Below are 27,039 nucleotides of genomic sequence, written 5' to 3'. Positions count from 1 at the left end.
ACCACTAGGGAAGTCCCCCAAGTTCTATTTTAAAAACTTATATTACAGTTTAATGGTCCACTCAAATATCATCTCCTCAATGAAGCCTTTCCAGACAGGATTAATTACTCTCTTTTAGGTGTTTCCTATATCCAAACCATCTATCACAAAGTATAGTTCACTCTTCATATACATATTCCTTGTGCTAGATGGTAAGTTCGCAAAGAACAGAAACTTTGCTCATATTTACCTAACATAGAGAGTTACCTGACGTTTTTCATATTTGAGAGTTACCTGTTGGCACATGAGAGTTATCTGCTATTTTCTTCATATGTAAAGGGGATAGAAGGAAATGGCAACCCACTCTAGTGTTCTTGCCTGGAGAATCCTGTGGACAGAGGAACGTGGCAGGCTATATAGTCCATGGGGTCGCAAAGAGTCAGACGGGGCTAAGCGACTAACACTAAACGGGATAGAAGATCAAAGAAGGCAGAACCAGTGTCTAAGCATTTCCTGGGTACAAGGCCCTAGCCCAGCACCACACACAACGAGGAATCTCACCAAAGATCTGTGAGAGCAACTTCAGTAGACACACTAGGTGCCCCCAAATGACATTCTTTGGGGCTCGCCTATGATTTCAGCCATGGGTGGCATGGACATTCATGTGAGTTAAGCACACCTTATAATAACCACCTCTTCCAGAGAAGATGCAACAGTAGATGAACAACCCTGGGATCCACTGCTCTTATCACATATTGCATCACCCAGAAGGACTCTGTTTAATAGGATATTCGAATCACCTCATATCGGCTGCAGCCATGAAATTGAAAGAATTTTGCTCCTTAGAAAGAAAGCTATGACAAACCCAGACAGTGTGAAAAAAGCAGAGACATCACTTTGCAGACAAAGGTCTATATAGTCAAAGTTATGGTTTTCCCAGTAGTCATGTATGGATGTGAGAGTTGGACCATAAAGAAGGCTGAGCATCAAAGAATTGAAGGTTTTGACAATAAGGTTCCATTACACTCCAGTCAGGATGGCTGCTATCCAAAAGTCTACAAGCAATAAATGCTGGAGAGGGTGTGGAGAAAAGGGAACCCTCTTACACTGTTGGTGGGAATGCAAATTAGTACAGCCACTATGGAAAACAGTGTGGAGATTTCTTAAAAAGCTGGAAATAGAACTGCCATATGACCCAGCAATCCCACTTCTGGGCATACACACCAAGGAAACCAGATCTGAAAGAGACACGTGCACCCCAATGTTCATCGCAGCACTGTTTATAATAGCCAGGTCATGGAAGCAACCTAGATGCCCATCAGCAGACGAATGGATGAGGAAGCTGTGGTACATGTACACCATGGAATATTACTCAGCCATTAAAAAGAATTCATTTGAATCAGTTCTAATGAGATGGATGAAACTGGAGCCCATTATACAGAATGAAGTAAGCCAGAAAGATAAAGACCATTACAGTATACTAACGCATATATATGGAATTTAGAAAGATGGTAACGATAACCTTATATGCAAAACAGAAAAAGAGACACAGATGTACAGAACAGACTTTTGGACTCTGTGGGAGAAGGCAAGGGTGGGATGTTTCGAGAGAACAGCATCAAAACATGTATATTATCTAGGGTGAAACAGATCACCAGCCCAGGTTGGATGCATGAGACAAGTGCTTGGACCTGGCGCACTGGGAAGATCCAGAGGGATCGGGCAGAGAGGGAGGTGGGAGGGGGGATCGGGATGGGGAATACATGTAAATCCATGGCTGATTCATGTCAATGTATGACAAAACCCACTACAATATTGTAAAGTAATTAGCCTTCAACTAATTTTTTTAAAATTTTTTTTTAAAAATTAAAAAAAAAAAAGAATTGAAGGTTTTGAACTGTGGTGTAGGAGAAGACTTTTGAGAGTCCCTTGGCCTGCAAGAAGATCAAACCAGTCAATCCTAATGGAAATAAATCCTGAATATTCAATGGAAGGACTGATGCTGAAGCTGAAGCTTTAATACTTTGGCCCCCTGGTGCAAAGAGCTGACTCACTGGAAAAGACCCTGATGCTGCGAAAGATTGAAGGCAGAAGGAGAAGGGGATGAGATAGTTGGATGGCCTCACTGACTCAATGGACATGAGTTTGAGCAAGCTCCAGGAGACAGCGGAGGACAGAGGAGCCTGGCGTGCAGTCCAAGGGATCGCAAAGAGTTGGACGCTACTCAGCGGCCAAACAACAACATCATACTGGCTCAGCTATGGGCTTCCCCAACGACTCAGCAGATAAAAAATCTGCCTGCAATGCAGGAGACACAGGAGACACGGGTTTGTTCTCTGGGTTGGGAAAATCCCCTGGAGAAGGAAATGGTAACCACTTCAGCATTCTTGCCTGAAAAATCTCATGGGCAGAGGAGCCTGGTCGGCTACAGTCCAATGGGTTGCAAAGAGTCAGACCTGACTGAGTGATGGAGCAGAGCATAGCACATGGCGCCACTCAGCCCACAACCTACAGAGTTAGGAGGCTCTTCTCTAAGATGCATTTTGTGCATTGAAACAAAAGTCATTACATGGCACTGGGTCCCCCAAAGCCAGAAAACAAATGCCTGGGCACCAAGGTGCACACATTGGTTGGCTCTTCTCATCATCACTATTGCTTCACTCAGATTGCTTGTTTCCACAACCTTAAGTTTTGCTAGAATATAGGTCTTGGTTCTGAAAGGCATTTCTCATAGGACACTGAGCCTGAAGCTGCAACTCCACTTAACCACTCAGGCTCTTCATGCCATGAACCATGGTCAAAGAATGGAATGTTTCTCAATATACTGGCAGAGAAACTGACTGATAATAAGCAGGGTCACTGCTCAGTTCAGTTCAGTTCAGTCGCTCAGTCGTGTCCGACTCTTTGCAACCCCATGAATCGCAGCACGCCAGGCCTCCCTGTCCATCACCAACTGCCAGAGTTTACTCAAACCCATGTCCATCGGGTCGGTGATGCCATCCAGCCATCTCATCCTCTGTCGTCCCCTTCTCCTCCTGCCCCCAATCCCTCCCAGCATCAGGGTCTTTTCCAATGAGTCAACTCTTCACATGAGGTGGCCAAAGTACTGGAGTTTCAGCTTCAGCATCAGTCTGTCCAATGAACACCCAGGACTGATCTCCTCTAGGATGGACTGGTTGGATCTCCTTGCAGTCCAAGGGACTCTCAAGAGTCTTCTCCAATACCACAGTTCAGAAGCATCAATTCTTTGGCACTCAGCTTTCTTTACAGTCCAACTCTCACATCCATACATGACCACTGGAAAAACCATAGCCTTGACCAGACGGACCTTTGTTAGCAAAGTAATGTCTCTGCTTTTTAATATGCTATCTAGGTTGGTCATAAATTTCCTTCCAAGGAGTAAGCGTCTTTTAATTTCATGGCTGCAATCACCATCTGCAGTGATTTTGGAGCCCAAGAAATTAAAGCCTGACACTGTTTCCACTGTCTCCCCATCTATGTCCCACGCTACACAGTGGAAAAGCAAACGAGGAGAAAGTCTGGATCTCGGGCTATCCTCCGAGGCATCTCTTGGTGTTTGCTACCCACTGATCACAGGGAACAGGCAGGAAGTCAACTCACCCAGTCTCAGACCCTGAGAGGCTGGGTCACCTGATTCAACAACCTCCTGGCTGAGGGTGAGGGAAGCCTGCAGGGCATAGCAGAGAAGAGAGATGATGGGTACCAACTGTGACTGCAGAACCCACCGCGGTAAGGAGGACTGTGGCTCACTACACTGAAATCTTTTCTTCAAGGCAGGGGTCAGCCTAGTCTTTGAAGAACAGTGACAATGGAACTGATGAAGAGCATCGGTGGGTCTGAGTAGTGCCAAGAGCATGCACACCAGACACTTGTGGCAGTGGGTGTGAGCAGTGACACGCAGGCTTGACTGACTTCCTGAGGATGGCAGCTTGCTCCAGTGTGGAAATGAGCCCAACCCAAGGCCTTGCAGGGACTCCAGCAGCATACCTGTCCCCTGGCTGTTCCTTCATCCCTATCTCACCCTCCACTCCTCCAGTCCTGACTGCTAGCGTCACCTCCAAAATAAAGAACCTCCCTGTTTCAGACTATGTTTTCGGGAATCCGAGCGAAGACCATGATCATGTTTAAGCTGAAGTTTTCAAGTTAACTTTACAAACCTTGCACTGCCCCCTCCCCTTATAGACCAGCTACCCAGGGAAATAACACACTTCTACAGCACTTGATTTCTTTCATATAAAGAAAGAGCACGCGTATGAGTAAAAAGGAAAGTGATAGGGTGGTTGTTATTACCAGTTCCCAGTCTTTTTCATTTTAGACAGGTAAGGAAGCTGCAGCTTGGAGAGGCTGTGTCTTGTCCCGCGCTAAAGGGCTTGTACAAGGAGGAGGAGAGGGTATTCTGTATACCGTTACTGATGGTAGATGCTGTGGGTGCCTCCTCACACACACGCCTCCTGTATCAGGTCAGTTTCTCCATCACTCAGCTGCTAGAGGTGTTGCTGCTAAGAGCTCATAGCTACACCTTTGTCCAGAAATTGCCCTCCTTGGCAATTTATAAATGCTTGGGAGGGTATGTACCTCTATCCTACTCTCGGGCTCCTGCAGTGAATAACTGACTGATGAAGGGTGACGAGAGCCCAGCTTCCCTGTGTCAAGACAGGACTTCTCAAGAGTTTGAGATGGACATGTACACACCCCTGTATTTAAAATGGATAACCAACCAGGACCTACAGTATAGCACAGGGAACTATGATCAATGTCATGTGGCGGCCCGGATGGGAGGGGAGACTAGGGGAGAATGGATACATGTATAATATGGCTGAGTAGCTCTGCCATGCACCTGAAACCACTACAACATTGTTAATCGGCTATATGCCAATATAAAGTACAAACTTTAAAAAAAAGATGGGACTTCTCTTTGGTGTCATTCACGCTCCCAGCTTCCCCATGTGATCAGGCTGTGGTTAGATTTCAGCCAAAATTGCCTCTTTGCTTATCTTCTTCTCTACGCTGTTCTATCTTCTCACCTCCTACTGATACTCCACTCAATAAATCATCTGCACACCCCTGTCTCTCGGGAACCCAACCTAAGATAGGATCTATGCTTTATGATTCCTAGACTGGTGGTTTCACCACTGTTGAAGGTCATGTGGTTAAAGAGATCTAGAAGACACTACATACTAGCCCCTGACTTATTAACACTGGTCACTCATCCAGATGAACAATTTTCCTGTCTCAGAAAAATCACAGAAACTTATTTCTCAGCGTTACTTAAAGTTACACTACTAAGAAGCGTGTCTGCCTCAAATAAGGACAAAGATACTGGGCTTTTAGGTATAAACTTGTTCTAAATTTTTCAAATTTCTATACAGTTTTAAAGATTACTTTCCATTTACAGTTACTACAAAATATTGACTATATTCCCCGTGTTGTACAATAGATACAAACTTTTAAATATTTCAATTAACATATTTCAGCAGCATACTTTATGCATGTGTGCATGCATGCTTAGTCATTCAGTCGTGTCTGATTCTTTGTGACCTCCTGGACTATAGCCCGCCAGGCTCCTCTGTCCATGGGAGTTTCCAGGCAAGAATACTGGAGTGGGTTACCATTTCCTTTCTCCAGGGGGGATCTTCCTGACCCAGGGATTGAACTCACGTTTCCTGCATCTCCTGCTTTAGCAGGCAGGTTCTTTACCACTGAGCCACCTGGGAAACCCCAGCATACTCCACACTCTTCAATAACTCCAAAGTGTTACAAATACAGGAGGACAACAAAGAAACTCACAGGCCGATGTAATTAACATGTCTCATTTGACAGCAGTATGTAGAATAATTCATCAGCTCAGAAGTACGTGCCTACAAAATGATAAAGCTATTTTCTGTTTCCCCCTCTTACCGTGCTCTTGGAGGTCCAAAGTGAAGTAAATTTCATAAACTTTTATTTGCTGAGAACTGTCACAAAGACAATAATCGCTCATTCTGTTGGCAATCATCCCTGAGAACTGGTATCTGTATCAATCAAGGTCAAATGAGAAAATCAGAAACCACTTTACAAACTCGGAACAGGGACTTTAGTAGCAGAGAAGTTGTGGCAGAGGTGATGCAAGAGCTGCTGAGAAACCAAAGAGCAAAGTGAGGTAGCCCAGAGATGCGCAGCAGCAGAAAGCCATGACCAGCCCGAGGCGAGAGGGATCAAGGAAGCAGGCCGCAGCTGGGCGACCTGGAGGAGCTGCTGCCCTGCCCTCTTCCAACCGCACAGGCTGGCGGAGCCCTGTGTGAGAGTGAAAGTGTTAGCCGCTCAGTCGTGTAGCCCGCCAGGGTCCTCTGTCCAGGGGATTGTCCAGGCAAGACCACTGGAGTGGGTTGCCATTCCCTTCTCCGGGGGATCTTCCCGACCCAGGGATCAAACCCAGGTCTCCTGCATTGCAGGCAGATTCTCTACCGTCTGAGCCACCAGGGACCAAATGACCACAAGGAGCCGGGGAATCAGTCCAGTCTGCCAGGTTCGTCCCCGTCACCGGGAGCAGAGAGAGGAAGGGCAAGGAAGGCACGCGCAGGCAGAGGGACGGAGCACACGGCATGCTAAACACCGCAACAAAGATCCGAAACGATCAAAGGCTCTCCACGTGCGAAGCGGCACGTCGAGATCACTGCCTGGAATTCTAACGCCGGAGAACAAAACAAGGGGGAATCTAGTCTTTGATTGTGCAGCTAATGAAACTATAAATCAAAACCACAGGGAGAGCCTTCTGACTCAGGTTTGCAGCAGCACTTAAGTGTTATTTCAGAAAAGCTTCTCACTAGCATCCTTAGAAACAGCTTTGGGAAGGGACTAGGCAGCTTTGCAAAAAAAAAAAAAAGCTTATCTCCAATCAGATCAAAGAAAAATGTATCTGGTTTGTTGCTGTTGTCATCACCTGACCTCCAGGCTTTTCTATAAAACGTAAGTATCTACTGTCTAGGCTTTAGCTTTAATAAGGGGTTACTGAATTTAAAAATGTGTTTCTATCACTTTGGGTGAAAATCATAGTGTGAACACTAGGTATTATAATTAATGCTTGCAAGGATAGTCATGATCAAAATAAAAGAAAAAGTTTGTTCAAGCATGAGTCTTTGAAGCAAAAAATTTAAATTTAGCAGAGAAAAGTCTATTGTGCAAGCTGAATAAGCACTCATTAACGTAATGAATCCAATGATGTGTTTGAATCATTACAGTAATTTTTCCTTTTTAAAAATTTCAATGGTAATAGAATCCAAAACTAAAGTACAATCAGAAACTGTGTTATGAGCAATTAGGATTTGTGGAAAACAGAAAATACCCAGAATGTCATAATTCCGCAGCCCAAATACTGTTAGCGTGTTGGTAGTTCAGTCACAAGCCATTTACTGAAAGACCAAATTAGGAACCATTATTGAGAGTTCTGTGCTAGGAAATGGAGAGTCTCAATTTGATTACAAGTCTAAACCATGATGGAAACTCCCACTTCATAGCACAGGGGAGCGATGGGAAGGAGAAGCAGGAAAAGAATGCATTTGCTACCTTTGCCACCATCCTATAGCAACACAGTTCAAAGGATGCTAACTGCTTGGGATCCCACAGACAGTAAATCCACTGTCTGGATTCTTAACAGAGTATGCTATCCCCAATTAGGACTGTGTTTCTAAATATACTGCCTTTTCCCTGGTGGCTCAGATAGTAAAGAATCTTCCTGCAATGCAAGAGACCCAGGTTCGATCCCTGGGTCAGGAAGATCCCCTGGAGAAGGGAATGGCAACCCACTCCAGTATTCTTGCCTGGGAAATCCCGTGGACAGAGGAGATGGGTGGCTACAGTCCCTGGGGTCGCAAAGAGTCAGACACGACTGAGCGACTAATATTTTCACTTGTCTAAATATAAAAATAACCTCCAAGAGAAGGAAATCCCCACAGGAGTGAGAACTAAAGTCCCACAGAGGACTTTTTTCCTCCCTCTGGTTTCAGTCTATGGCCTTGTCCTCAAAAATGTTTGAATCTAGTAGAATTAGACTGTTGCTTCTGAATACATAAGACCCAAAAGAGACTCCCAAAACCTAGACTCTGTGTCACCGCACAGTTTAGCATCAAATAACTACTGTTTTACCACTAAATATTTTATGTGTGCTGTTCTCAACTCCCATGGAAGTCATAAACGAGGTGACCAAGGTCAGATCTCATATTTCCCTATTATCCTATAGCCCACCTCACTCACCAAGCAGCGAGTACATGCTCAATAAGTACTGTTGATATGATTGACTCTGATTTTAAATTAAAACCCAAACTACTGCATAAACATTATGAATTACATTCTGAAATGCATTTCATCAGATATTCACAAGGTTCTCTCCCTTATTTCGTTCAGGCAGATGCTCACACAACAGCCCTTCTAAGAGTCCCTGTTTGACTATAAAATCAGAACTTCCTAACACTTTCCATCTCTGTATCCTGCTCTCTTCTCTTCTTAGTATACAGTACTTGATGTATTACTGACTATATTCCCCACTAGAATGTGAGCCCCATGGTCTTTCTTGTTCACTGCCTTATCTCAGTGCCTAGAAAACACCTGGTTCAGAGTGAGACTCAATAAGCAAGTATGGAATAAATCAATATGTGAATGAATTAAAAATTCATGAAACACATGAAAACACATGAAAAATTATATAGAAAAACAAGTAGCTGGCCTAGAGAAGGTTTACACTACCATAAAGGAAACCTCTTCTAAGATTTTTTATTTAGAATTTATACATGAAAGTCAAATAAATTTGACTTCACTGACTGACCCCTGCAAAAAGTTCAAATGATGCAAATGTGTCAAGTAAACCACCCACCCACTCTAAAAACAGACATCCTAAAGCATCTGAGGCATAGCTGCAAATTTTCTCTACGTACATAAAGCATAATAAATGATTGTTGTTGGTGGTGGTGGTGGTGATGGTTAGTTACTAAGTCACGTCCAACTCTTTGTGACCCCATGGACTGTAGCCCACCAAGCTCCTCTGTCCATGGGGTTTCCCAGGCAAGAACACTGGGGTGGGTTGCCATTTCCTTCTTCAGGGGATCTTCCCGACCAGGGATCAAACTCGTGTCTCCAGCTTGGCAGGCAGATTCTTTCCGACTGAGCCACCAGGGAAACCCAATAAGTAAACACTAATGAGTAAAAGGCTGTTAACATTCCATCCTCTTCAACGCGGAAGGATAGGAAGACAAGACAATTTAGACTGGAGGTGAAGACTGTGAAATTGGGAATGAGAGCCCATTGGGCTGTTTCGGTTTGTAATGAATTCTTCAAGCTGTCTATTAAGTGAGGATGTGTAGAGAAGGACAGGGGAGGGACACACAATAAAGAAGCCAGAAAACAGGTCTGAGTGAACTCAGACCTACTCCCAGGGACTAGAGCATCATCCCACTGCGGCTCTAGGTGAGTTATGTGGGCTCCCTGTGGCTGCAGGGTTCCCTTGCTCTCCATTCTGGGCTTGAAGCTTATGGAGAATCTGCCTCTTCCTCTATGTCCTTGCCTCTGCCAACAGCAGGTGTCTATTGATCGTCTTGTCCTCACTGTCTTTAGGATTCTGTCTGTGTGTGTTTCCAGATTCTCTCTCTCTATATATATATATACACATGGCTGCTCTGAGGTCATGAACCTATCCTTGACCCAGGAGGAACGCCAGGAAAGTGGAAGCATATTAGCATCGCAGAACTTGATGACCCGGGGGCTGAGCCATCTCCGCAGAGGTGGGCAGTACCATGAACACGAGCAATTGTGACACTCAAGCGACCTGGATCCCAGCCCGGTCAGTTATTAGCTCTAACCCAAGCAAATTACTCAATATCTTTAAGCCTTAGTTTTCCTGGCTATAAAATGTGGAGAAAGATAGGCAATAAGAGAACTTATCTCATGGAGCTGTTCTGTATATAAAATTTTTTTAAAAGTTGAAAGTGATTAGCCCCATATCTGGCATTGGGTAAGTAATGCCTAACATATTAATTATTTTTAAAGTATGAAGAGTACTTAGCACCATACCTGGCATTGGGTAAGTAACTCCCACATGCTGGCCAAATGTCAGCCTATTGGCCAACAAGACCATTTTATCCACCGTGGCTTTCTGTGCACTCATTATGATTTCTAAAATAGTGCATCACCATTTTAAAATGTTTGTGTTTGTTATAATTACCAAGTTTCTTGGCACCCTCTTAAATATTGCGCCTGCCTCAGTCAGTTCATTCTGGATCTGGACCAGATCGTGACAGTGATGCTGTGTTTCTAGATCCACTGGTTCAGGCAACAACCTTCCAGAATCCCATCATCTGCATTTTAATGCTCAGATTTCCCTTGCTACTCCCTCCTTTTGTGGACTATCCTGTTTCTCTTTATTGTTTTATCCCTATCTTGGCTATTTTGTGATCAAGTTATTGAGGTCTAAGAATATTTCTGTTTGCCAAATTTGTGTCTGGAAAAACGTATGGACTTGGAGTAATGTCATTACATAGGAAGCTAACATATTCATATTTTAGAATTCTGTCCTTAGTTTCATTTTCAAGGAAAATTATTTTAAGCTTAAACAGAATGCAGAACTGCTGTTTTGTACATCAAGTGTCTGATAGGAAATGGAAGAGTATGAAACAGAATTGTCTTTAACCAAAAAAGTCTTAAATATCAATAAGTTAGAAGAAAATAAGTTTAAACCAAAGAATGTTTTAAGTAACTCTTCACTGAAGCCTAACATGTTGCTAAGAAAACTTGAACCCTAATAATGAATTTGCTAAACAGAATGTGTTTGCAAGACAATCCAGGATTGATCTCAGCTAAAATATCTATAGAAGGATTTATAATTCCTCAAGAAAGAAGTAGCATAATACTCCTAGAAGAGAGGTCAAAAACTTAAAATGCCTCTCGAGTCCAGGAAAGCTGTGAAAGGCATCAGTTGGAGGGTGTTAGGAAGACGGAGGTGGCGAGGGGTGAGGCACATGGTGAAACTGAAGATGCCTTGCCTTGTTCAAAGCGAGCAGCAGACTCTTAGCTATGGTAGATTATTGTCATTTGGGTCTCGGCATTGCTAGATATTTCAATTTTTCAGGACAAGCACAAATCCACATATTGGTATGAAAATACTCACATTTGACAATACTAGCACAGTATTTGATAAAAATCACTCAAATGGGCAAAACAAAACATGGCTGAGTTGTGAATTCCCAATCTCTGCAGAGAGAATCATCTTGGTTATAAGAAAAGGGAGATGATTTATTTAGACCAAAGGAGAGTCACAGAGGCAGAAAACAGGGAATAGATGGCGGGGAGGGATAAACTGGGAGACTGACAGTGACACATACAAACTACTACATATAAAATAAATAACTAGTAAGGACCTACTATAGCACAGGAAACTCTCCTCAATACTCAGTAATGGCCTACATGAGAAAAGAATCTAAAACAGAGTGGGTACCCATGAATATGTAAGTTAATCGATTCACTGTGCTATACACCTGAAACTAATACAACATTGTCAATCAACCATCCTCCAATTAAAAACAAAGAAAAGGGAGAAAAAAGAATTCTCATTCTTTTTGAGAATTTTCATTCTTTCCTTCTGAAATCCTATCTAGAGCTTTTCTGATGCATGGAAGATTTTATTTTATGCAAATTAAAACACCTTCTTCGTTTCAGTGAGGCTAAATGAAAAGGCCACTTGGAGAGGAACCTGTGGACACAGAAATCAAAGTTTGGACTTCAGAACAACCTGATACAAGGGTATTTGACCAACTTTTCTGAGTTGAATTGTCATGAATTTTTCAGAGCTAATATTTCCTTCAGTGAAAAGAAGCAGCTGCATTGCATTCAGGTTGCTTTACAGATCCTTCATGTCCTGTTCCAGAAAAACCTCCCCTAGTCTCTATCTCTTTTTTTAAATTTATTTCATTTTTATTTTTTGTTGAACCAAAAACATTTTTTATTGGGGTATAGCCAATTAACAATGTTGTGATAGTTAGAGGTGAACAGGGAAGGGACTCAGTCATACATATACAGGTATCCACTCTCCCCCAAAACCCCCTTCCCATCCAGGCTGGCACAAATGGAATCTAAAAAGAAATGATACAAATGAACTTATTTACAAAACAGAAAGAGACTCACAGACTTAGAAAAGGAACTCATGGTTGCCAGGGGAAAGGGATAGTTAGGGACTTTGGGAAGGTCATATACACACTGCTACATTTAAAATGGATAACCAACAAAGACCTATTGTATAACACATGGAACTCTCTCTCTTATTAGATTTAAGTTCATTGGTTCTCCTTGTAGAATGACTGCCATTCCAAAACACTGGGTGTATCTCACAGGCCAGAAAAGCCCATTAGAGGGCCAGCTTGAAGAGACCTACCAGAACTCAGAGAAACACGGGGCAGTTGGGTCATGACCATATTTAATATTTAACAAGGAGAGCTATGCTTGGAGGCATTATTATTTTTCCTTTGCTCCAGAAATATACGGCTGATGGGCTTTGAGCAATCCTGCTCAGGCCTCACCTCCCAAAGGATTTATAAGATTACATCTGCTCTTTGATGAAAGGGACTCTTAAAACCACAGGCCTACACCCTCCTCGAAGCTGACTCTTTTGAGTTTGGCATACTAGGCCGTAACCAAAGCAGGTCTGAGCATGCATTCTATCTCGGGACTGTCTCAGGATACTGGAGAGGTAGAAGAAAGAAGATAAGACTGAAGCGGACCCTTGACCTGGGCTGTAGGGGCATGAGACACGAGGACCACAGGTTTGATAAGACAGGCTACTCTCCACCATGGGGAGCGGAAAGAAAGGATTAAGTGAAAAGTGAAATGACTCCAGTACCCACTTCACAAACACCATCACCTTAAAAATCCATGCTATTCTCCCAAAGCCTCAGCCCAAAGCTCGTATTTGCCAACTACTATTCAATATAATACAAGTTCAAGAGGAGAAAAGGCATTTGACAGCCAGTCCCCGGAAGCGCATGGCAACAGAATTTGACCTACATTGCTGAAATGTTCAGTGTGTCCTTCTGGGTCTCTTATGACTAAAATTCAGAAACAAGATGACTGTAAAACTTAGTGTCAGTGCATCTGATACATAGCCTTTGGTCCTTTGAACAGTATTTGCCTTAAAAACTTCCCTGTTTCCAGGAAAATAAAATAGTATTTTTAAATAACTGAAATATAAAAATGCTAATATGGCGTGGTTTGTTTTTCTGGGGAAAAAAAATAGCAGGCTCACCTAAAAGCTCTATTGTTGTGAGTCTGTGGGGATGACCTCCATCTCTTTTAAATTCATCTTGCTGGTTTTGTCATTTTTTTTAATTCTGGCTGCGTCTTTCAGAAAGCCACCAGGCATCTTGCATGACCACAGCAAGTTAACATGGATGAAGGATAATATGGACTCCACTTCAGGGAGCCTGATTTCCCTTCCATCTCCTGTCAGGACCTTCAAGGGGAATTGTCACTACCAGAAAGCAGTGACTTTTAATTTCCCTTAAGCTAGATTCAGCGTTCAGAGGCTCACAGCGATGTAAAAGGCCTAAGTGACTCTTTCCGATGCCAGTAAGAATTGCCTGGGCAGACAGAATTTAACTCTTGGGTGCTATAAACTCAGCTTATGGTCTCTTCTTCCTAACTTGCTCAAATCCAGCTGCTACAACTAAAATCTTCCCTGTACTACTGCAGCATAAGGTTTCTCTCTTTCCTTACATTCCTCCAGGTGGGGCACAGATCATCCCTGGGGATGTCAGAGCCTCAGTACAGGACAGACCCAGCCAAGAAGCGGAAACATGCCTGGGAAAATACACAAGCTGGAGCAGACACTGGAGGACAATCAAGCAAAGGCTGACAGTCATTTGTGAGAAGAAACTTATAAAGAAAAATTGATGCAGCAATTGTATTCCTTGGTATTTATCCAAAGGAGACGAAAACTTCTGTCCACCCAAAAATGTGCACATGGATGTTTACAGCAGCTTTATTCCCAATTGTCAAAACTTGGAAGCAATCAAGCTTTATCCATTCAGTAGGTGAATGGATAAATAAACTGCGATTCACCCAGACAATGAAATATTGTTCAGTGCTAAAAGGAAATGAGCTATCACACCATGAAAAGACAGAAGACCATTAAATTACTAAGTGAAAGAAGCCAATGTGAAAAGGTTCTATTATTCCAACTATATTTTATTCTAGAAAAGGTAAAACAATGGAGATGAAAAAGACCAGTGGCTGCCAGAGGTTGGGGATGGAGACATGAACAGGTAAAGCATAGTGGGCTTTAGGGGCAGTGAAACTATTCTATGTGAAACTACAATGGTGCATACGTGTCAGTTATTTGTCCAAACCCAGAGAATGAACATCACCAATGTATGTATATGAAAGTCGCTCAGTCGTGTCAGACTCTTTGCAACCCCATGAACTGTAGCCCGCCAGGCTCCTCTGTCCGTGAAATTCTCCAGGCAAGAATACTGGGGAGGGTAGCCATTCCCTTCTCCAGGAGATCTTCCCAACCCAGGGATCAAACCCAGGTCTCCTGCATTACAGGCAGATTCTTTACCATCTGAGTCATCAAGGAAGTCCCCATGGAATGCTCAGGTATAAATGGGGCCGGGGTGTTTTTCAACATGCATAGCAACATTTAGGAAGCTCTCAGATACTTGGTGCCAGAGAGAGGGGGATAGAAAAAAAGGCACAAATATTAAGAAAATCCGTTTGTGCTTGGAGGAAAGCTTACAGTTCTATGGAAAAGGAAATTACACTCATCTAAGAAGGAGGCTGACGACTTCCCTGGGTGGTCCAGGGGCTAAGTGCTTCCAATGGTGTGTGCTCCCAATGTAGGGTGCCTGGGTTCAATCCCTGGTCAGGGAACTAGATTCCACATGCCAGAACTAAAGATCAAAGATCCCCAGTGCTGCAACTAAGACCTGGTGCAGCCAAATTAACTAATTAATTAATTTTAAAAAGAAGGGGGTTGGTAGGGGATGGTGTGGAAGGAAGAGATAGTCATGGGCTGAAGAGACAAGCCCCACCCAGCCTCCGTGCTCCCAAATGGAATACTGACTCCCTACCAACTATAAACATCTGTGACCTAGGTCATCTAACCACTTAATGTTTCCTTCTGAATCAATCTTATATGCAAACGATGTAATTCTAGGAACAAGGATAAGATCTTTCTACCAACTAAAAATTGTCCCCTGTTTGCTAGTGCCAGAAATTCCACCCCTTCGACTCAATTTCATTAGCTCTGTCATCTATTAAAATGCAAATACCCTTAGGAAAGATTACACTTTAAGCCATATAATTCAAATGTAACTTACTGTGAATTTATTTTTAAGATCTGAAAAGATGGCTTTGATAAAAGCAAGGATAAAGTAAACTCGAGATCACTGAATGTCATAGAAATGTTTGGCAGGAGACTTAGAATATTTAAAACACACTGTTAACAGTAGGCTCTGGCAATCCAATTTTCTTTTTGATTAAAATCAAAGGAAAACAGTGCTACCACTGAATGTTCGCAAAGCAACCAAAACACTTACATATTATTTTTACCATTAATATTGTTATTAATCTTGAAAATATACTGGGGGAGCAGAAAGTCTGTGGGAAGGAGACAAAAGAGTTTTCTATTTATTCCAGCATTGCTCACTGAGGTTCTACATTGGGGTGACAGAATATTCATCTCCCTGTCTATTCCCTCTATATATTTATTTTCCTCTAAAATAAATTCCCTTGAGCTGAGGAGGGTCAACAAGAGGTTTGGATATTCCCATGTCCTACAAAATATATCTCAATATAAACTAAACTCCTTAGTTTTCACCAGAATTTCTAGAAAGAGCAACAAGATGTAGTATGACCTTGAATATAAGGCTTCAACCTTGGGGTTCTCTCATGAGCATCCTGAATGAAACAACTACCATGCTAGTCTCCAAGGCCAGCTTTTCCTTCAAGTTCTGGCCAAAGAACACAGATAAAGCTCTGCCCTTAGTTCTCTTAGGGATACCAAGATACTTGGCACTTTGAAGCAAAAAGAAAATAAAACATAGAGGGGAAATAAAGGATAAAAGCAGCCTGATTTGTACAGGAGAGGATCCTGATCCCACCAGTCAGCTACTTCCAGGGCTTTAAAGCCCTGCCTTTTCACACTGTCCATGGGGTTCTCCAGGCAAGAATACTGCAGCGGGTTGCCAGATCAAACCAGTCAATCCTAAAGGAAATCAACCCTGAATATTCACTGGAAGGACTGATGTTGCAGCTGAAGCTCCAATACTTTGGCCACCTAAGTCGAAGAGCTGATTCATTGCCCAAAAAAACCCTGATGCTGGGTAAGATTGAAGGCAGGAGGAGAAGGAGAAGACAGAGGATGAGATGGTTGGATAGCAACACTGACTCAATGGACACGAGTTTGAGCAAGCCCCAGGAGATGGTGAAGGAGAGAGGAGACTCGTGTGCTGTAGTCCATGGGGTCTCAAAGAGTCAGACAAGACTGAGTGACTAAACAACACAACAAGGCCCTGCCAGTCCCAGGCTCTCTTTTCCACTCTACAGAACACTCGAGAGCAAAAAGGCCCTTAGAGTATCACAGTATGCACCCCGGAGCCCTAAACCCTCCTACCCCTGCACACAACATCTTATGACCCACCACCAGGAATCCCAGAGCTCCCCAGGGCTGCTGCCTCCCTGCCCCGCCCACTCATTCCCCGAGTCTGGTCTGAGACTTCCCTCTCCCCTGGTTAATGAGTGACCCCATCCGTCAGGACAGGCTTTCCCCTCACACGTCTACCCCCACACAACCTCCCTTAGATACCGGTTAACTCCATAGTAGGTCCAGTAGAGATTTTCCCCACATGACGGCATTAACTACTTAGTCACTCAGTCGTGTCTGACTCTTTTCAACCCCATGGACTGCATCCTGCCAGGCCCCTCTGTCCTTGGGATTCTCCAGGCAAGAATACTGGAGTGGGTAGACATTCCCCTCTCCAGGGGATCTTTCCAACCCAGGGATTGAACCTGGGTCTCGAACATTGCAGGCAGATTCTTTACCATCTGGGCCACCAGGGAAGCCCAGTGGCTTTAAAACTATGTTAAAAATATATATATATACACACACATGCACACCCGGAGGAGTGAGGGAAAATGAGCTGTTGAGTTTTTGCACCACAACCCCCAATGGACTGGAAGAAACAATCTTCAGGTTAGGGTCCATCCATCTGTTTCTACCACCCCCATGCCTAGCACAGTGTCTACTGCAATTAAGCACTCAATAAATAACTGTTGCTTTAAAGAATGAATGAATATATTCAGTGATTTCCCCCATTACTTAAAATTCAAAGTGAAAGACCAACTCGGCACTCTGATGCAGCCCCTGATAAACTCTGATTTTAAGGACATCATCAATAAAGCCTCCATTGATCAAGCTCCAGGTTGATCTGCTGCTCACTTGTCAATGTAAACACCCAACTATGCTAAGCCAGAGAGATAAACAATCCATTTGAAATGGGATCAACAAAGGCAAAGGCAATACTTTCCAAAACTACATACAAATTCACTGAGGTCAAATGAATAGTCCTCTAGACTCGAAGCAAGAAAAATGCCACACATAGTAAGAGCTAGTATTGTTAGGAATCGACTATGTGCCAGGAAATAGGACAGGACATCATTTTCATTGTTTATTTAACTTTACGTATTAGAAATTGTCCTCCTCACTCTACAGATTTTAAAAGTAAGCTTTAGAGAAGTGTTTTGACCCATGTTTAGAATAAGTGTTGACTCACTTATTCAAGAAGTTAAAAAGCATGCACTGTGGAGCCAGGCTGTCTAGGTTTAAATTCCTAGATGGGTGTCTTAGTCCATTCAAGCTGCTATAACAAAATGCCATAGACTGGGTGGCTTCTAAACAGCAGAAATTTTTTTCTCACAGTTCTGGAGGCTGGAAGCCCAAGATCAGGATACCAGCGTGCTCAGGTGAGGATTGCAGACTTCCCACAGTCTTTACATGGTGGAAGGGTCTCTTTTAAAAAAGCATTAATTCCACTCATCAGAGCCCTACCCTGGTGACTTGAGCATCTCCTACAGGCCCCACCTCCTAATAACAAACCCTTTGGAAGCTAGGATTTGAATTTGGAGTGAGGATGCAAACATTCAGACTATAGCACTGGGTAAACACTGCGTAACACACTTGTTTCTGTTTCCTCATCTACAAAACGGAGCTAGTACGTGTACCAGTCTCTCATGGCCAAACGCACTTTCTGTAACCAGTCTATGATGCTAAGCTGGGACTCTGCAGAACAAATCCCTGCTTAGTCAGCTGGTTTCTTTTTAGCGGTCTTCCCTTGTGGCTCAGTTGGTAAAGAATTTGCCTGCAATGCGGGAGTCCTGGGTTCAATCCCCGGGTTGGGAAAATCCCCTGGAGAAGGAAAAGGCTACAAACTCCAGTATTCTGACCTGGACAATTCCATGGACTCTATAGTCCACGGGGTCGCAAAACGTCGGACACTACTGAGCAACTTTCACTTTCACTTCTTTTTAGCTATATCGGTAGGGGGCGCTAGCGAGGGGTACAGAGACGCAAGAGCAAGAAGGAACTCACTCACTCAGCGGTCCCACCTTTTTCTCCCTCCTGCGGAGCCACTGAATCTGGTTTGTAGGGTTTTTGTAGAATCAGCCTCAGAGCCTGCTGCCAGCACCCTCTCCTCAGAGGCCTGCATTTCAGCTCTGTGGGGACCTTCCTCTAAGGACGTGAGAAGTCTAAGTAATCCCCACTCTCTCCTTTGTGCCCTCAGCCCTGGGGGTGGTAGCTGCTTCCTAGAACTGCTACTCCCCACCCTATACCTTCGAGCAGGGGTCCCCGAGCCCTGGACCAGGGACTGGTACTGTGGTCTGTTAGGAACCAGGCTGCACATCAGGAGGTGAGCGGTGGGCAAGTGAGTGAAGCTCATCTGTATTTATACCTGCTCTCCATCACTCACATTACCACCTGAGCAGTGATGCCATTAGATTCTCATTGGAGCGTGAGCCCTACTGTGAAGTGTGCATAGGCGGGATCTGGTCACCTTGGGTGTCACTGTCTCCCATCACCCCCAGATGGGACCATCGAGTCACAGGAAAACAAGCTCAGGGCTCCCACTGATTGTGCATTATGGTGAGTTGTACAATTATTTCCTTATATATCACAATGTAATAATAATATGTGCATAACATACACAATGAACGTAATGCCCTTGAATCATCCCAAAACCATCCCCCTCGCCTCAACCCACAGAAAAACTGTCTTCCATGAAACCAGTCCCTGATGTCAAAAAGGTTGAGGGACCACTGCCTTAGAGTTCTCTTTTCATTCTTTCCATTACTTAGTTGACAACTTTATAACCGATTAACAGTTCTTCACATCAAATTCTCTCTGTTCAAATTATTGGTGTGATTTACTCTCCTGACCAACCCTGAGGGACACAAGAACACCTAGCTAGCGCATTAAATGAATCGGTCCTTGCAAAGCGCTCACAACTATCTGGAGCACAGAACTGGCCATATTGAGGTCAGCTATCACTTCCTGAAAAGTGCTGAACCTGGGTTAGAGCCCAGGCCTGCCCATATTCTTTCCAGTCAACATGATGTTTCTCTATTAAATAAGGCTACAATCTTCTCAGGCACTGGGCTTAGTGCTTTCCTAGAAGTCACCTCTTTTAATATGCTTAAACACCTCTCAGGTGTTTCTTTCCTCCAACAACTGACATCAAGAAAGGTCCTCTGAGCTAAGATATCCATTATGCTGAGAGGTCTGGCAAGTTATCCAAACAGTGCAAATGTCTACACTAGAAAAATAGTTTTTTAGCACAAACTTCTCCAAATCCTAATACACCTATTTACATCATTGCCCTATGTGTCACCGGCAGTGAGCATAATTTAGACACAGTGTGTGTGCATTCAAGGATTAAAATTTTGGAATTTCAAATTTTCCATTGTTTTGTACACTGGAAATATCAATGATATATATGGTATAATTTAAAAAATCATGGTGCACCTATTTTCACATGTATTATCTCATTTTATTGTTAAAATATACTACATTACAAGATACAGTCATCTTCATACAAATATGTCCAAGGTCACATAAGTATTAAAGTGACAGACTCAGGAACTGAACCCAATTCCTTCTGACTCTGAGCTCATGATTTAGCCAATTCAACACAGGTCATAGGTGAGGGTCATTCTCCATAGCAGATGCTGAGAGAACGAACTTTAGTAGAAATATGGACTGAGACAGGAACAAATTCCTTCACTGTGAAGGGCTAAGAAAAATATAAGAGCTGAACCTGGGAGTGTACCTTCTGACCTTGCTTTCAGAATTGTTTGTAAGCCATGGAAAATTCTGAGGTTCTGTCACTGGGTATCTAGATTACTTCTCATTCCATTTCATTTCAAGGATCTCCCTCCAGTTTCAGTTTTGCTATTATGGAGGCAAAGTAAATGAAAATCAAAAACACTTTGTTTCTGGGTATATACCCTTGCCTTCCAAAAACAAGTCACTCTTTAAAATATATAAGCACTCACCAAAATAATTATTTTTGAAAGGAACAACACAGAGGGAAACAAAACGTACCTTTTGCTTGGTGCTTGCTTTCAGGCCAACTCGGGAGTGACTTGTGGACTAAAAGAAAAAAGAGAAAGAAATTTGTAAAGAACACAATATAATGGTAGAGCTGATTCTGAAGTCACTTCTTCTGGAAGGTATACATTTTCCATTAAAATCCTTTCCCCTGACCTTCCTTCACAGCCTCTAGAAATCTAAGAATAGAAGCCAAGCATAGACTCCAGTGTTGAGTTTTGCATATTGAATGGAAGACTGTTTAAGTCCTGGAGCTGAGATGGCAAAGATGCACTCACACTTTGTCAATGCCTGCCTCATATGTACCGACTCAGCATCTCTCCTAGAGGACACCGGCAGAAACTGAAAACTGCAACATATGAGGAAATACTTCCAGTGTACTAAGGTAAAGCAAAAGGAGGGGAAATGAATGAAAGAAGAGGAAAGGAAAAATGAAGGAGAAAAGAGAAAAAAAGGCTCTATAAATATTAGAAAAAGAGAAAACAGAGGCAGAAGGAAGAGAAGGGGACATTTATGGCAAGATTTTTCAAGTGTATTTCAATAGGACAGATTCCAATCTCTGCTAATTTAAATGAATTCTAACTCGATAGAAACAAAGTTCTCTCTCAAAAAAAAATAGTTCTTATAGAGGGCTTTTTTTTCCCAGCTTATTCATGACTATCTAATCTTATTTGCAATTAGAAAGGTAAAACAACCATTGATCAAGAATATTTTGGCAGAGAGTTTTTCAGGCTTACTACTATGTCAGATTATGAATACATTGGGCTTCTCCGGTGGCCTAAGTGGTAAAGAACCCATCTACCAATGCAGGCGACATGAGAGACTCGGGTTACATCCCTGGGTCAGGAAGATTCCCTGGAGAAGGAAATGGCAACCCACTCCAGTATTCTTCCTAGAGAATCCCACAGACAGAGGAACCCGGTAGGCTACAGTCTATGGGGTTGTAAACAGTCAGACACAACTGCGCGCACGCATACACACAGCCTCACCAGAAAAATCATAAACTCTTGGTAAGCTATCAAGCTCACAGTAACAGATACAAGTTTTCCAAAATTCTAATTTTCACTTGAAAGCTTTGAATTTTATTATGAGCAACAAATACTGTCAGTTGCTTTTCTTGAAGTGACAGGCTCACTTGACTTATTTTTGTGAACATGTCTGCCAGCTACGTGAATCTGAATAAGCATAGTTCACCTATCACTTATCCTTTGAAGTTAAAATGGTGTTTTATGAAAACAGAGGCGAGTTTGGCTCACAATTCAATCACAGAAGTGCTTTTCTTCCAAACAGTCACTGAATGTTTACATGCAGTAGAAATGCTTTATGCACGCATCCTATTATGTCACATGAAATACTAAGAAGATGATACTAAAATTTCAAAGGTTGAAATTTAGTCAACCTAATAATTTTTCCTACTTCATCGAGGGTATTTTTAAGTGAAACTGGTATTTTATTTCCTGAAATACAGATGCACAATGGTGAAATTATGACTACCAGTATAGTTTGGTGCTACTGCCTTAATCCACGCTAAAATATCAACAGCTTTAGTTCCATGGCTCTTGCACAATCAGTGCAGATGTTACTCAGTAAAAAAAAAAAAAGGCAAAGAAAGAGTTTTGACTTCTCCGATTTCCTTTGAGAACTGCCACTCTTGGTCATTTAAAGCACTTGAGCCAGTGGTAATTAAACTCTCAAAGTAACTAGACATTCAAAAAACTGGAACTTAGCAGAAACAAAGCCATTGAAAAGCAAGGTGTCACTGTCCCTACCTCCTTCCTGCTGCCTTAGAAGAGAGATCAAGAGGCCAATAGGAATATACTTCCTTCTGTTATGGGCTCGATTGTTTCCCCCCAGAATTAATATGCTGAATTCCTAACTCCCAACACCTTAGAATGTGACCATATTTTGAGGTAGGTCCTATGAAGAGGTATATAAGGTAAAACAAGGCTCTATGAGTAGGTCTAATCCAATAACAGTATGAAAAAGCAAAAAAGACGCGACACTGGAAGATGAGCCCCCCAGGGTGGTAGGTGTCCAATATGCTACCAGGGAAGAGCAGAGAAATAGCTCCAGAAAGAAATCCATTGGTGGGCCAGTGTGGAAATGATGCTCAGCTGTGATGTGTCTGGTGGTGAAGGTAAAGTCCAAACACAGCAAGGAGATCAAACCAGTCGATCTTAAAGGTAATCAACTCTGAAAATTCATCGGAAGGATGATGCTGAAGCTGAAGCTCCAATACTCCGGCCACCTGATGTGAAGAGCTGACTCACTGAAAAAGACCCTGATGCTGGGAAAGACAGAGGGCAGGAGGAGAAGGGGGCAACAGAGGATGAGATGGTTGGATGGCATCACCGACTCAATGGACATGATCTTAAGCAAACTCCAGGAGATGGTGAAGGACAGAGGAGTGTGGAGTGCTGAACTTCACGGGGTTGCAAAGAGTCAGACACAACTTAGCGACTAAACAATGAAAAACAACCCGATATGCCTGGCACTCTTATACGATGAAGAGATTAAGACACAGACAACACACATGCATAGAGGAGAAACAAAGTGAAGACAAAGAAGACACCATCTTTAAGCCAAAGAAAGATCTCTCACCAGAAACCAGTTCTGCTGACACCTTGTTCTTGGGTTTCTAGCCTCCAGAGATGTAAGAAAATAAGTTTCTGTTGTCTAAACCACCCAGCCTGTGGTATTTTGCTTTGTAACCCTAGCAAACCAATATTATATAGACCCTGACAAATCCACCCCAAAAAAGTCAAGAATCCAGAAATGGAGGTCCAGCAAAACCAAGTCCTGAATCAAAAGGGACCGTTATCATCACATTCCTAGTCAACCACAGACACCCTAAGGAAGAATGTCTGGACCGGTGGTTCTCAAACTTTAGAGTTCACAAGGATCACTGAGGGGGCTCTTAACTATGCAATTTGCTGAAACCCAACTCCAGAAATTTCCAGTCAGGAGGTCTGGAATGGCAGCTAAGGAAATTCAGATAGATACTTGGACCACTTGCCTGCCAAGGATGGTGGTAACTTGGGGTGAGAAGTAGGAAAATATGGAAAATGGTGTTAAATCCCTCTCCCTCTCTCTTTCTCTTTGAAGAATACAAATAAATAAACCTCTTTCCCTTTCTCTTTTCAATGTCTGATGTTAAAATTCTTAATTTGATTGAACCAGTGGGTGGACCAGGATAATTGAAACAGGCTGAATGTTGGTAAATTATTCAAACTAGTCCAAAAGCAGATCTACAACAATTCTTTAACCTCTCCAGTTTATAAACATAAGCACAAAAAATCTGTGTTTATTTATATTTTTATAAATGTGGTTGGGTTTCTATATTACCGTAAATGCCATAAACATCCCTGAATGTGGCCTTTGCACTAAACTCAAAGTCATAATAGCAGACATGACCCAAAGCACAAGACTTCCATTTATAAAAGGGATAAAAAGCTGTGATGGTTAATTTTATGTCAATTTGACTGGGCCAAGGGATGCCCAGATAGCAGGTAAAACATCATTTCTGGGTATGTCTATCAGAATGTTTCTGGAAGAGATTATTAGCACTTGATTAACAGACTAAGAAATGAGATCCATTCTCATCAGTATGAGTGGGCACCATCCTACCCAATGAGGCCTCAAATGGGACCAAAGGCTAAGGAAAAGCAAATTCCCTGTCTTCTTGAGTTGGGATGCTCATCTCCTCCTACTCTTGAGGAATTATGTATGTGTGTATATGTCTATACATATATATATATATATATAGATATAGATATAATTTTTCATACATACATACATATTTCCTACTAGTTCTGTTTGTCTGGAGAACACTGACTAATACAAAAGCCAATTTAATTCCAGAGAAATAACATTTTCATTTGACATTAAATGAGTTCTTTGATCTCTCTTGGTAAATTTATTATCAAGGCAGAATGGAGGTTGGGCCTGATAAAATATCACCTGCATGATACAGATCATGCTATACATCAAGTCCCCACTTAAAAACTTCTGACCTTCTAAAAATTTCTTTCTTTAGTTAGGTGTTGAGGACTCAGAGCTTATTTTCCCCTTAGAAGTAATTTTATACGCTATAACACAAAGGCCTGTTTAACCTCTGATATAATCGAAATGCTCTGCAAGTTCAATTAAAAAAAAAATTGTATACTGTGGGTCAGGAAGATACCCTGGAGTAGAAAATGGCAACCCACGCCAGTATTCTTACTTGAAAAATCCCATGGGAAAAAAAAAAAAATCCCATGGAGAGAGGAGCCTGGCGGTCTAAAGTCCATAGGGTCACAGAGATGGACATGACTGAAGTGCTTTAGCACATGCAGTCACTCTACTATTTATATAAGAATTAATGCCGAAGGAAGAATTTAGAACCGTCTAGGGTAGCAAAAATCAGAGAATACCCAGAAACTGTGTTGACAAATAATTGCTTCAAGAGAAAGAAAGGAAGTTGTAGGGGAAAGGTAATAGATCAGAAATTCATCCAAGTCAGACTTGAGCTAGCATCCGTGCCCAAGAAACCCAAGATGTTCTCTAAAGGCAGCAAATGGTAAAAAGGGAGGAGAGCAGAGCAGCTTTGTGGTGAGGTGGGATGAGGAACCTTATTACCTAACTGGCAACACATCTGCAGCAAACACACAGAAATCAGGTGTGCTAACCCCCTGGACGCCTGCATGGTATTTTATTATAGTCTTTAAGACATTTAAATAAAAGTCGCCTACCCATAAGGCTACGCCTCCACCCTTACTGCCCACAATGTACATAAAAAAGAGACAGCAGCAGGTGAAGAAAACATAAATGAAACCCATGATTTTCTTCTGTAGTTAAATGACACCAAGCTGTCCTGGGATTCTGACTTGAACTCTTATATAAGTCAGTGTTCATTAAACCTGTGGGTTCTGTAAGTTACTCCAAAGTTGAAAATAGCAACAGATGAATCTGATTGTGTTTTCCAGACCTGCTTAGGAAAATGGGTGTTCTGACATCTAAGTCTGCAGTTATTATCGAGTATATAACACGCAGGGATTAATTAGAAACCAGAAGGGAACTGAAGTGACCTCTCCCAGTACATACAACGCCTGTGGCCCACCAGTGATCCTGTCCACCTCGAATAGGGCCTCTTTTCCCTGCTACTTTTAGCAGAATTAGGACATGTTTCAGTTTTCTCTACCAACATGAAGAATTCAATTAAACCCCAGGATGAAACTGACAAGGGAGGATTCTTGAACATGAGCTCTGGTCTGAGTTCCCTTAACTGGAGCTGCAGGCTAATTTTACAGGCTCAGTCTGCAAATGAGGTGATTAGCAACCCAATAAGTCACGTGAGTACTAGCTGACTCTCTTAGCAGGCTGTACCCAGAAGTGTCACCCCTTGTTCAGAGGCTGGAACAAGGGACACCTTTGAGCTGATGTGACATAAGAAAGCCTTCCACTTCGTGTCCTTGTCTGTGCCTGCCTTCCAGAATACAAAAGAAGAGATGGCTGAAACGGAAAAGGTTCCAGACATAAGAGTGGCTGGCACTTACTGATTTGTCAGGTGATAACCGTGCAGTCAAGACCGCACGGTACTGAAAGAAGACATTGCCTTGACCTGTGCATTGCTTTTTAGTCTAGTTATCTTTGGAAGAAATCAGGCAGACAGCTGAATTCAAAAGGCCTATGACGTTCCAAACTGCAGTTCTTCATAACGTGGGGCCAGCGCCTTCTTAACTGAGGGAGAGGGGAAATTTCTGATTCTTCAACAGCAAACTGAGGCGTCTTTCCTTTCCGGTATAAATAACTGGGACAAAATTCCTCTCGGGTCACTGAGCTGCTGTCAGGTCCTTCTAGAGTCCCTGTCTCTGATTTTATTCTCTTCCCACACTGTGGGTCACTGGACAGCTGTGGACTCAGCCCTATCTGTGGACCTCACCCCCGTAGTGGTGAGTCAACATCAGTTGCTGCTGGACATCTGTCTGTCTGTCTCTCTCTGATAACAGTGCCTTATCACTGTATCAGTGGGGCTCCCAGCAGGAAACAGAGGGCACCCAGAGAGAGCTGCACAGAGGTGTAGATAGGATCAAGGGAAACCAGTAATAAGAGTGGGGATGAACCTCAGCTAACATCAGTGGTTAGTAATTATCACCACTGACTGCAGGGCGAGCTATAGGCGAGGTCACCACAGCAAGCACTGCGGCTTCCACAGGGCAACCCAGCTGGCAAAGAGGCAGAGACGCCCACCCCCTCCCAGCACCTGCCACCACGGCCCATCAGCCAAAACTGGGTGGAAGCCAGAGGACAGGGGACTTAGCATCTGTAGCGGTTAGCCTCCCCTTAACACCCTGAGCATCAGCACTTCAGCCCTTCTTTAGGAAATGCCACCTTCCCGTGCCTTTTCCCTTGGTCATAAATAAGTATTTTGTGGTGAGACTACA

At 42.8% G+C, this 27,039-nt stretch overlaps 1 protein-coding gene across 1 annotated transcript in view; it reads right to left on the bottom strand.

Annotated features, from left to right (window-relative positions):
* Window positions 1-27,039, bottom strand: part of RASGEF1B (RasGEF domain family member 1B) — a 621,423-nt gene that overhangs the window by 462,529 nt on the left and 131,855 nt on the right. The window contains 1 exon segment of the mRNA XM_070458246.1: window positions 20,612-20,659. Coding sequence (XP_070314347.1) covers window positions 20,612-20,659 — 48 coding nt within the window.

Source organism: Odocoileus virginianus, chromosome 29 (genome assembly GCF_023699985.2).
Source record: "Odocoileus virginianus isolate 20LAN1187 ecotype Illinois chromosome 29, Ovbor_1.2, whole genome shotgun sequence".
Lineage (NCBI taxonomy): Eukaryota > Metazoa > Chordata > Mammalia > Artiodactyla > Cervidae > Odocoileus > Odocoileus virginianus.
Note: the sequence above shows the minus strand (reverse complement) of the source record. Positions and strands in the feature narration are given on the sequence as shown.